At 34.9% G+C, this 13,612-nt stretch overlaps 1 protein-coding gene across 1 annotated transcript in view; it reads left to right on the plus strand.

Moving 5' to 3' along the window:
* SEMA3E (semaphorin 3E) overlaps positions 1–13,612 on the plus strand; it is a 121,629-nt gene that overhangs the window by 60,895 nt on the left and 47,122 nt on the right. Inside the window, exons 3-4 of the mRNA XM_015880582.3 lie at positions 2,312–2,371; positions 6,876–6,995. Coding sequence (XP_015736068.2) covers positions 2,312–2,371; positions 6,876–6,995 — 180 coding nt within the window. The remainder of the gene's footprint in view (positions 1–2,311; positions 2,372–6,875; positions 6,996–13,612) is intronic.

The following is a 13,612-nucleotide window of genomic DNA, read 5'->3' on the forward strand; positions in this document are numbered from 1 at the left end:
TAACCCTGGCAAAGGACCAATTCAAAGTTAAGGTTGGTAGTTTTCATAACACTAAAGCATAAGCATCAGGAAAACTTACGTGTGGCAAGTTAAAGGCCACCATTACAGCTGGTTAATATCTAGTTATCCATGCAGCACAAACATATCTTATTTATCCCAGTATCACAGTCAAGGAAAAATAAAATAATTACACAAATATAATTTAATATAATTTTACTATTGAGCAAATTACTGTCAGTTTATTTTCAAATGATCATAGCAGACAGACCAAAGTGTTTTTTTGTTTTCAGGATTAAAGGAAATAAAATAGCTTTTATTTTATTTTATTTTATTTTATTTTATTTTATTTTATTTTATTTTATTTTATTTTATTTTATTTTATTTTATTTTATTTTATTTTATCTTATTTTATTTTATTTTATTTTATTTTATTTTATTTTATTATTTTTGTTTGTTTGTTTAATTTGCTATGACAGAAAAGTCAGTTTCTTTTATCCTTTAGTCTATAAGAATTTTGAAGAGATCAAAATCTTAATACCAGTTTGTATTGAGAGTCATAAGCGTTGTAAAGAGCTATTTTGTGCTGTAAACAGTGGTGTGGTTTAGATGTAGATAAATGGTTTTAGGCATCCAAGATAGATTTCTACACCTTTGCTCAGATCTTGGAAAAGGTACAGAGATGATCCCTTATGTTTATCCTTTTATTAGGCACCTTTAGCTACAACAAGCTAACACAGTGTCTGAACCAACAACAGAAATAGGATTTCACATGCAGAAGATATGCAGATCCACAGTAGAAGGGGTAGATACAGGGATACAGGATATCTCCTGATGCACATGAGCCTTTTGATGAGACCAGTTCATTCAGGAGGCAAAGGCCTTCACCTCTGCAAGCGGCAGGCATCCCCCACTTCTCTTCGTAGTATGCTATGTAACAGAGCCTTGTTACTTACTCTGCAGCTGCTTGTCAATCTTTCAGACAATGGGTGAAAACTGAGTTATATCCTAGAGTTTTGTCTCTCCCTTAATTGTATTTTTGCATCGAATTCAGCATCCATTAAGTGAAGAATGTACATATAAAGTATTTTGAATACCATTGGGACTATGTATCCAAATACAAATATAATCACCTACAAACAATACATTTGGTATTAGGTTACAAAGTCAAGAGTTTCATTCATGATGTGATTTCTCAGTTTCTTCATTCCTAACATTCTCTTGCATGACTGATGGGAAAACAAACAAAAAACAAACAAACAAAATCAAACCCCATCAACATAAAAGCAGTGGATGCCCTATTCTTGAGAGGAATCAAGGGCATACTGGATAGGGATTTGGGCAATCTGATTAATGGAAGGTGCTCCTGTCCGTGGCAGGAGGATTGAAACTTGATACTCTTTAAGGTCCTTATCATGCCAAAACATTCTATGATACTGTCATTTTAAGCACTTTCTAGTAGATCTCCACAGTCTATAATTTATCTCAAATACTTAGATTTTTGGGTATTAGAATTACTTGAAGAAAGCTCAATTAATACAACTGCACAAAAATTTTAAGAGAAAGATTTAATTTAGAGCATCAATAATTACACTGCTGACAAAAAATTGATTGATGAGACAGTTTTCCACTCTTACTTGATTTCAGCCAAGTCAGATATCGGTGAAGTGAAAATGTTTTTGTTTTCACTTTTAAACATCCTAAGAAATGAAGTAATCATTCCAGTCTGCTCTGTCATTGTTTATCACTGTTTTGGCCCAAACAATTAATGCGCTTGTAATGAAAAATAAATTTTATACAATAGGTATCTGAAAAAAAATTCTACTTGCATAATTTGGCTTCACATTCAGCAACAGACTGCGAAGAGCTGCTCTTACTCCCACAAGGCTAATCAAAGACCTTCCATAATCCAGTCTCTTTCCTAATTGCTACTTAAAGCAGGAAATCAGTAGTTCAAAATAAATGCTTTATGGGAAATTGTTGGAAGTCACTGAAAGTTTATCAACAATATTTCTACTGAACTTATATAAATTGTCTAATATATTTCATTTTATTCTGTTTACTAGTATTAGTTTATCTGAGTTAACCCAAGCAAAACTTCCATGATCCAAAATATCTATTACATTATTGTACATGTATATAGGTATTTAGAGGGTAATTATTTGGCTTGAAATCTGTTCAAAATGTAACAAACTTGATTAAATGCCGTATCATACAATAAAATGAAAAAACTAGCAAACAAGCATGAAAAACAGTAGAAAAAAATTAACATGAGACTACAAATTGGATTTTTTGTTTGTCTTATTTTTTTTAGATCCATTGGCCTAGTACACCACTTCAAGCAGAAGAATGCGTAATTAAAGGAAGAGACGCTGTAAGTATTATCTATTACAAGTCACATATACTTTAATTATAGCTTTTCCTGATCGAAAACAAGGATTCAGAAATGTCTAACCTTTAAACAGATCAAAGCAGAGACATAATTCTGTGTTGATGTGTAAAATTGTGTAACCACCATGAGTATACGAAATTATTAGTTTAATTGCTTCTCAAAGCAGCTCATAAACAGGCAATGAAAATTGTGATCATTTGAACTTTCTCCTGAAGTTGTTTTGTTTGTGTGTTTGTTTGGTTTTGTTTTTACCAAAGATGGAATCTTAATAATTCCCTTCTCCCAATTATTTCTTTTCACACGCAAGATTACCTTCTGTGTTTAAACTTTTTCACATTCCAAATCATTTTTAAAATTCAGAATCTCTAGAATGCATTTAAAAATAGAAAAAAAAAAAACCCAAAACCATCTTATCAGTAATTACAAAGTATACCTTTGCCCCACAGGTTTTCTGGCATACCAATATAAATACAGCATTTTAATGAACCCAGAAGCAATTCTGTTCTTGTGATCCAATGCTTAAACTCTAATCATTTCCTAGAAAAAGACATGAAAGCTCACCAACACACAGAGTCTGGTATCATTTACACCACAGGATGAAAGTTCTTCTGGATGAAAGCTCTCTATAATTTTGCAGTGCACCAAGCTCATTATCTGCAACTCATAAAAACAGAGCACATAAGACACCTAATAAATCTCACAGCTGTAAGAGCTCACACTGATTTGATAATGATGATAGTTTTACAGCAACAGTGATAGGAACATAGAAGGACACAATGTTTTCCACAAAAGCACAGCAAACAAGCTGCCTTTCTGATAACCACCACATATTCAGAGTGAAGTCTAGGAAGCAATAAATTTTTTTTCTCAAAATGTCCACATCAAGAGAATGGGTGAATCACATGGAACACCGAGTAATAATAGTAAAAACAACAGCACAGTACATTACTCCTCACACTAACCTGGCTTAGAACTGATCATTTTCTACTTACATTAGTAGTTCATTGCATTTCTCTGGATGTTTTTGGAGCCATGAGATTTTCATGTGCCCTTGATTAAATACAGTGTTTTTCTATATTATCTGAACTTCATGGTCACATTAAATGTATGCAAAACATAAAGTGTTTCAGTTTTATTTAATATGACTCCTAGCCATAGGTTGTTATTACTGTTAAAGTCCTGCCACCTTTCCTTCAGCACTACATATTAGATGCATTTTCTGATATTTTGAAAATATTATTTGGGTTAAATAAATACATAAATGGTTATCAGTGTCCTGATGTTATGTAAAGTTTTCCCCCTCAGACTCATGAGATTTGCTAAAATTTGAAATCTTCTAAAATCCTGTCTGCTAGTGTGCCTTCAAATGTGCACTGGAATGAATGTGATCCTTTTAAAAAATTAATGTATTTCCCATATTCTCCCTCTAATATGAAATTCAGGTGCTCCAATTTTTGAAAAGAAAAGCATACAATAATAATAAAAAACAAACAAACAAGCAAAAAAAAAAAACACAGCAAAACACAACAATCCAGAACTGGAATCTCTGAGAAATAGACATTAAAATTGTGAAAGCTGTAAATATTTTAATACCAAACAATACAAATTAGCATTCTGATCCGGATGTGACTTCTAATTATGTGAGGGACAACGTGAATGGGTATGGCTAATTAATTCCACAGAATCCTTAGTAATTTTCATTAGCATGCTCAGTACTCAGTGTACTGCAGTTGCTCAACCTGAAAAGCTGAATTGCAAACAAAACCTTTTCTATTTTTTCTATTTTCTGCCTTTTCATCTCTCTCTCTCTCTTTTTTTTTTTTTTTTTTAAATAATAATCATAAATGAATATTGGCTTAACGGTGTTATAGCTTAAAATCAACAGTTTGACATTTGTAAGTTTAGAACTATTTCTCACAATATAAAATCTCTGAAAAAAAAATAATTATCAATTATCTTTCAAAGACTTCTTTTTTATTTCCATGCTATTTTCTTCATTATTTTCTGTTGCAAAAGGTCTGGTGCTAACTGTGCAAATAATATTATGCAAGACTGATATGTAATAAGCATTTCAATGTTGAGGAACTTTACATATCTGCTAGCCATACTGATAAACAACAGGACACTATGATAAGCTTTTACAATCTCTATAAGGTTATCAGTACAGATTGTAGCAGTAAGTATTGTAGTCATATATACAGTTTCAGAAAAATTTTATTCAATGTGCCAGGAAACACACCTGTTGGCCTGTAGTGTGAGAGCTTCAGATCCTTTCAATTAGTTTATCAGCACTGGAAATCATTCAGAAATAGAAATCAAATTATGTTGTTATGAATAACTTTCACACCAAGAAGCTTCAAATTAATAAAATTCCACAGATCTAATAATGCAACTGTGAAGTCTCCTGAAGATAACTACGATATTTGTTTAAATAAGTAGGAAGATTACTTATTTTAATGTTCTCCTGTGTGATGCATCTCTTCCTCCTTACACGTATCGGATATTATTAGAGGGGCCAGCAGCAGTGACTACTTGCCTGATGGTACCCAGAATAGCACCTATTCCAATTTGTATATAATTTTGATAAAGCCTAGCCTTTTGGAATTACTTTTTACTGTATTTGGTGTCTTTCTTATCCTGTTTTTTTTATCTGCAGAAAATGTCAGGCATTTCTATGAGGACGCATATGAAAAAAAAAAAAAAAAAAAAAAAAAAGTCTATAACCCACGCAGAGAGAAAAATAATCTTAAGATCTCTCTTCTTCTAAAGCTCTTTTGAGACAAAGATCAAGAGCTGCAGAGATATGTGGATAACAAAAGGAAACCATGGATAAAATAGCACAGCACAGAGGCAGAACAGAGGGCTATAAGTCAGGAAGGTCATACTTGGGTAGGGAGGGAAAATGAGGAAGAGCATCAGTGCCAAGTGAAGCATCTGTTTAAAAATTACAAAGCATCCTTTGTGTTGCCATTCCACTGCTGCTGGGTAGAAAACATATTTTTGAAGCACAAGTAAAATTGGTATTTCTGTCTTTCAGTATTAACTGATGTATAGATGATATCATCTCACTAGTATGAACTCATTTATTCTCTGTCAACTGACATTCAGGTTGTTGGTTTTTTTTTAAGCGGGTCTAAAAAATCCTGAGGTGGGAGATCGCAAAGAAGACAACATTTTATTTTATTTTATTCTTTTAATTTTCCAGAAACTTATGAAATTAAACAAGTTTTATTTGTCCTTTGCAAATACATGTTTAATTATACAACAGGTTACATGCCTGTGTAGGTTATCTGCTTCCTTCGAAGATTCAGTGAATGACAGGTTGGAAGGGAACTCTGGAGGGCGTCTGATCCACCCCACCCTGGTCAAGCTGGCACACCTAAAGGAGTAGCCAGTACACCAATGCCCAGTCTCCTATGAGAATCAGATCCTATGAATGTGAGACTCTTAGCTATCTGTAGCTATCTGCAGAAGGCTTCATCTATTCATTCTGCTTTTTCAGGTGTCCCAGAGCGTGAATCAATGATAATGTCACATATTCCTGTCTTCTCTTTATTCTTAACCCATAAACTCTCAGTTCATCTCCAGGCAGAACTCAGTGCACTCTAACTGCTCTCTCACATAATGGCCAACACCCCTTTATCTCACTTCCTGCCACAGATCCCTTTCCTATCCTCCTCCAAAAGCCTGCATCCTCCCATTGCAGTGCTCCCTCATGGCAGCCATCCAACAAAATCTCCATGATCACATCAACATCATAGTCTTGCAACTGCGTACACATCCATAACTTGACATTTGTATTGTTCATCCTGCATACATTAGCATACAGGAACTTCTGAGAGGCACTCCAGTATGCTGGGTTTCCAGAAAGTTGTTGGGGAATCTCACTGTAATGGTTCCTGTTAGGTACTTCCTTGCTTACATTCTAGTGCTGAATGTGACGCTTTTTTGTTGTTTTTGTGTTCCAGTTCCTGTCACATCACTTTATGCCCATGTTCACTGACCTTATCCGTAACTCCTGTGCTGGGCTGCTGATTACTCTCCCCCATTATTTTGTTTTAAGCCCTTATATTCAAGTCAACCATCCTATTCGCAAAAATAACTCTCAATTACCATGATATATCCTCTCATTTGAAGGCTAAGGAGAAGCATATTGCAAATGATAGCTTTTCCATATGAACAACAATATAAAAGATATTGATTAGCATTGCATTATACGCACACAAACACACACAAACAAATAAATAAATAAATGCAGTAGCCTTACAGAAAAAGAAAAAAATAAAATTTAAAAAAAAAAAAGTTTTACTTTCTTGAGATAAAGTTCATTTAACTTAGTAAATAATTCGGAGAAGTAAAATTTTATAAATAACAGAAAATAAATTCTCAGTATGAAGAGTATCATCTGACACCTAATATATATATATATTATCATTTTTAACAGAAATGCTAAGATTTTCCTATGTTTGTATTTTATGTGAACTAGGATGAATGTACTAATTACATCCGTGTCCTTCATCGATACAATAGAACACATCTTCTGGCTTGTGGAACAGGAGCGTTTGATCCAGTTTGTACCTTTATAAGAGTTGGACACCCATCAGAGGTAAGAAATTGGTTTTATTCTTGAACTATAATGTGTGTGGTAATAATAAAGATGTAGGCATTAAAAACTTGACAGAATAGTTGGACTAGATATTTTACAACCTCCACCCTTGCAATTTACCATAGAATCCAACAGAACAAAATATCCAGTTGAGGCTCTTGTTCTTCAGGCTTGGTAGTCTTCACATTGCAGAAAAATATATCATGCTGCTGGTTAATAATGAATGTTTACATTAAGTCATCCATTTCTTAATAGATATTTATTAAGCAAATGAAACATTGCAGTTCTTCCTTTGAACTGTGATAATATCCCAAAGCCATGTTTATGACTGTATTCATACTGTATGGCAATCTGTCCCAATCCAATATTTAGCATGTTTTTGTGGGCACATGCCAGCTCATTAAAAGGAGTATTCTGCCTCTTCTGTAAGTCTTACATTCTTATTCAACTACAAATCTATACTTCCTCATCAAAAACAGACTTGAGCTGTGTCTTGCTATAAGCTGGGCTTCCATCAACAAGCATTTCAAAACAAATGGAGACTTTTGTCCCTAAACATGGCAGAATTTGATTGTCTGATTCGTGGATCATTACTCCTTGGGAATTACTGGACATCAGAATCCTTAAACTTCTCAGAAATGCACTAGGATGTCCTTTCCCATAAGCAGTTTTTCTAGAAAATATTAAATATGCAGGAATTGAAATCTTTCACAATGAAGTTTTACTAAGATACATTGAAAGACATTTAAACTCCTCTTACATGATTTCTATGGCTCTTAGAAATATCACAATAGTAATTAATTTAATAGTGTTTAAATAGTTCTAGTAATTTTTAATTATTTCAATTAAATATTTAAAATAAACACACTTCAGTAAGTTGTTCAAATACAGCAAACAATGTTTGTTGAATTCAACTTCAAACTTGTGTTCTGTCATCAGAGCATAAACAAATATATTTCTCCAAATCAAATTAAATATAACTTTTATGATACACTACATACCCATTTGAAAGATTAAATATATAACAAATTTATGCAGTTATATTACTGGGAGATTGGTTGAAATCATACTGCTTTGGATTTCCAGGCTGTTCACTTTAGTAAAGCTGCTGCCAGATATTATCTTTCTAAAAATACGCAATTACAGTCATTGACAGAAACATGCAGCTTTTTTTTTTTTTTGTCTCTCTAAATGCTTTGACCCTGATGAGCATTGCCTTCAAAATTCTAAACATCATCAAATTAACAAACATTCTTCTGTCATTTAGAATAAATTACAAATAGGTGAAAATATAAGTGCTAGCTTTGCAGAAAGAACAGCTAAGCTGCTGTTGCTGTAACCAAGGGCACACCAGATATTTTTACCTACAAAACACAAGGCAATTGCCAACCAATACGGGAGCTCATTATCTTCATTAAATACATGAATTTCATGAAAAGATACAATCAGTCTATACAATTACATATTCTGTGAGAACAAATATGAGATAATTCTTCAAATCAGAGATAGAAGATGAAGGAAAGTAAAAAAGAAATAAATTACTGTTTTCATTCTCCACCATTGTCATGCTTGCGGCATTTGATGCCACTAGGAAAATGAAAAAGTGTAAAATGAAATATTAAAAATATATACATATAAAACATACAACAAACAAACAAATATACAAAAATACAACAAAAAACAAACAAACAAACAAAAAACATCTACCATCCAGTTTATTATTTTTCTATTTGTATTCACTTCTCCATTTTTTTTTATTAAAAATAAAGAGTACTGGAAGAAATCCTGTACCACTGTGTACAGCTCAAGATTCTGTAGGTGAATTATTAGGAACCTTAGACTAAGATGCAGACTTGATGAATCTTCAGAAGTCCTTTAGAGGTCCAGACTGACCAATTAATGAATAAATAAAACATCTTGAACAGATCAAGATCAGAGTTACATAAATACAAGTAAAGATACTAAACAGCCTCCATAGGACCTGAAAAGTGGGTGGAGATTCCAAAAGAAAACTGTATGCAGTGCTTTTCAAGTAACATCCTCAGTTTTTACAAATTATAAAGAGATAAGACAGATAAGAGAAGAAGAGATAAAGCACAGCTGATGTCTAAAGAAGGCGCCTCTGCATGAAAAAAACCTATTGAGGGAATATAAGTTGTGGCATAAAACAATATGTTAGAAATATGAGGAGTAGCTGAAGGATCTGGGGTTGCTTAGGCTGTAGGAGAGGAAGCTGAAGGGAGAACTCAGCTACCAGAAAGGAGGCTACAGAGAGAAGGACGCTGATCTTTTTTCTCAGATGATGTGATAGGACACAATAAACACTCTCAAGTTGTGGCAGGGGATCACAGAATCACAGAATTACAGAATCACAGAATTACCCGGGTTGGAAGGGACCTCAAGGATCATGTAGTTCCAACCCCCCTGCCTAGCAGGGCCACCAAACATACACATTTACTAGATCAGGTTGCCCAGGGCCCCGTCCAACCTGGTCTTGAACACCTCCAAGGACGGGGCATCCACAACCTCACTGGGCAGCCTGTTCCAGGACCTAACCACCCTTCTAGTAAAGAACTTTCCCCTAACATCCAACCTAAATCTTCCCTCCTTCAACTTAAAACCATTTTCCCTAGTCCTGCTATTATCAGCCCTTTCGAAGAGTTTACTCCCCTCCTGGGAGTAAGTTCCCTTCAGGTACTGAAAGGCTGCAATGAGGTCACCCCGCAACCTTCTCTTCTCCAGGCTGAACAAACCCAACTCCCTCAGCCTGTCCTCATAGGGGAGGTGCTCCAGCCCCCTGATCATCTTTGTGGCCCTCCTCTGGACCCTTTCCAAAATCTCCATATCTTTTTTGTACTGAGGGCTCCACACCTGGACACAGTACTCCAGATGGGGCCTCACAAGAGCAGAGTAGAGAGGGACGATCACCTCCCTATCCCTGCTGACCACCCCTCTCCTGATGGAGCCCAGGATCCCATTTGCTTTCCGGGCTGCCAGAGCGCACTGCTGGCTCATGTTAAGTTTCTCATCTATCAGGACCCCTAGGTCTTTTTCAGCCGAGCTGCTCTCAAGAACAACTCCTCCCAGCCTGTACAGGTGCCTGGGGTTCTCCCGGCCCGATGTACAGATTTGAATGTCAAGAACAATTTCTTCACAGAACGGGTGGCCAAGCATTGGAACAGGTTGCCCTGGGAGGTGGTGCACTTACTATCCTTGGAAGTATTTAAGAGATATGTGGAAGTGGCACTGTTGGATACAGTTTAGCAGTGGACTTGTAGCGCTAGGCAGATGGTTGAACTTCACAATCCTAATGATCTTTTCCAACTGAAACAATGATTAAGAATTTTTCTTCCAGAACAACTGTACATTGTGTTTACATTTCTACCATTTTCAATACCTCATCTAACTCATTAAACTGCCTATAGTTGTGTTTCTCCATTTCAGAAGGCTAATAACAAAGTCATCTTTTCCACAAAGTGCACTCGTGGCTTCAGAGAGCCTACCCTAAGTATACCTAACATACTCCTTACTAACCTTCTTCTTTTACTACTAGCATCTTGGAATTTTGTTCATCAGGGAACAACAATTATAAGTTCATACCTTCTCTCCAACCTGTGTTTCCTGTAATAATTCACTGGATTTTGGGAAGGATACTTCTTTTTCTAATTCAGAACAAAATAAGGTCCAACAGTGCAGTAAACTTTCCCCCAGACAAACAGAGGCAAAATAAGCCCCTCAGTTCTTGCTTTAACAAATTGAAGTAAATTGACATAGAAGTTAGAAGAATTCTTAGGAAAGAATGTTCAAATCATATCTTAGTTTTTACATGACATAACATTGTGAATGTTGTAATTCTTTCACCTTTCTTTGTAAGGAACAAAATTATATATATATTTACATATACTATTTTAGTATATTGTTTCTGATGTATCTTTTTATAACCAAAACAAAACTATCCGCCCTGTTATTTCCTCTCCATGTTTTTTCCTATTACTCATCTCAGCTCTCAGTTTGCAGAGGATTAAGGAGTAGGAACACCAAACAGAAGTGGGTGTTGGTCAGTGCCTTATTAAACAGAATTTGTGACAAATTCTTACCCTGAAAATATTTGCTCAGAGCCCAAGTGTAGTGTTCCTCTTTGGAAGGATGAAAAGCCATCAGTTATACATGTATCTACTATATCTTAACATATTTATCAGTACAGTCTCTTTATGGAATTAAATCTGCAGTGATAAATGCAGTGATAAGTGCAACTTATTTATTACAGATGCTATCTATAGATTGTTTGAAACAATTTAGATTATCTTTTAACTGTTGCCAAGAGTCCATGTATGTAAAATGATATCAAGTAATTGAACTACTCTCATAGAATTATTTTTTTTTTCTAACCGGAAATGATTATAACATATAATCTGAATGTTCACCTTGCAGGCTGTGAAACTGCACCAAAACATGTAGAAGCCCTACATTTTATTTCAATTAGAACACTTCAGGTACTGGAAGTTAAATACATGTATTTCTTAAGAAATTAAAATGCCTCCTAAAATCACAAAAGGCGGGAAATTTATTAGTTGTCATTACCCCTATGCTCATAGCAAACAAGAAAGTACTTTGGTGTAACAGGAAAAAACTACAAAACAAAGATCTACATCAACCTTAACTTGAAGAACTATAGAAGTATTTTGTACTGAACTCACAACTTACCTATGTATTCCTGAGAAAATGAGTAAGAACCAGACAAAAATAATTTTCTGCCCCAGTTTAAAAAACAGCTCCATCTTCAAATCTAGCCAGTCTCGGATCCTTCTCTGAAAAGATAAACATTGTCTTGTAAAACAAACAAAAAATGTCCTTCGCAATCAATGCGAATGTCTATGTGAAAAATTCAAGTTCATGAGGTATGCTTGTAATAATTACCTTAATGAATGGTTGGTTGAATATGTGAATCTCTGGTAAGTGTAACAATGAAAGGGAAAATCTCTTCCCCTGAGTTCTTCACAAGGATAAGGGGATAATGGGTCAGAATGAGAACATTTTGTGTGGTCAGTCACATACTGCATGGATTATTTCTTCCAAATATTGAATTAAGACATTCAGGAAATTATGCATTATCATTTAAAATAATCCAAATAATGACAACTCTACTCTTTCACTTAGAAAACTTCCACTTACTCAAGGCTAAATTTATCTAACATCAGCTTCCTGCCATTTAACCTTGATATGCCTGTGATAGCAAAGTTGAAAGATCTCTCATTATCTTATCCAAATCTTTTCCATGTATAAGTACCTATACACAAAGATCAAGCTACCTCTTCACTTTTTTGATAAGCTGAATAAATATAGCTCCTTAATCCTCCTACCACAAGGATTCCTCAATTATATGTGTGTCCTTCCTCTGAACTCTGCAATATTTTTAAGTGTTCTGGAAGGGCATGCATTATAACCAGACAAACTATTTGATGAGGCAAAGTTGCTTCCCTACTTCTGTTTGAGATTCCTCTTTCCATAGACTCAAGTGCTGAGTCTTGGCACAGCATCACACTGAGAAATCTCATTTTTATATTTTGGCACTTGATTCAAAGCTACTCTCTGGAGCTCAATTTTTTCCCAGTTAACTTTATACTTTGTTACAATAATTAATTAGGCAGTAGTCACATATAAGAAGATGAACAAAGATTTCTAGAGATTCTTGTCATTGACAGCTGTAACAAGGCTTCTAGGATATTCAAGATACTAAATGAGATACTTCAGTCTAATGCTGGAAGGTAGCCTGACTGAACAAGGATCACCATTTATAGCATTCTTATGATAACGGCCGTGTTCCTTTTTCCAATGAATAGCACTTTGGATACAACTGTTTTTAAATTTACTTCTAAATTCTAAATCGTCTTCTAAACTTTAACTCAAAGTTTAGATCACTCCATAACACACTAAGAGTACCCATTATTCTTCATTGTTTGCACCTCATCAGTCTTTTTCTGTCATTTTTAAATTTTACCATAAAAACTCCGTGTTCTTGTTTAAATCATTCTTCAGTCAGAGAATCATCAAGGTTGGAAAAAACCTCCAAGATCATCTAGTCCAACCATTCACCCACCACCAATATTTCCCCATGAAACTATATCCCTTGGCACCACATTTAAACATTTCTTGAACACTTCCAGGGACAGGGACTTAATCACCTCCATGGGCAACTCGCTCCAGAGCCTGGCCCCTCTTTTGGAGAAGAATTTTTTTCCTAGTATTCAACCTGAACCTCTCCTGATGCTACTTGATGCCATTCCCTCTCGTCCTGTTGCTAGTTACCTGGGAGAAAAGGCTAACTTCCATCTCTCTCCAACCTTCTTTCAAACAGTTGTAGAGAGTTATAAGGTCACCTCTAAGCCTCCTTTCTCTAGAAAAAACAAGCCCAGTTCCCTCAGCTGTTCCTCATAAGAGTTGTGCTCCAGACCCCTCATCAAATAAATAAACAAATAAATTAACTTTTAATCAAAAAGAAATCTTCAGGAAAAGAGGATTAATTGTTATGTACCTAATAACAGCTACACTTTCATATATGTCAGCAGTTCATGTTCCTTAAGAATTTCACAATGCACATTCTTTCATCTCAGCCAAAT

This window comes from Coturnix japonica, chromosome 1, assembly GCF_054131305.1.
Source record: "Coturnix japonica strain WE chromosome 1, WE-NBRP24, whole genome shotgun sequence".
NCBI lineage: Eukaryota > Metazoa > Chordata > Aves > Galliformes > Phasianidae > Coturnix > Coturnix japonica.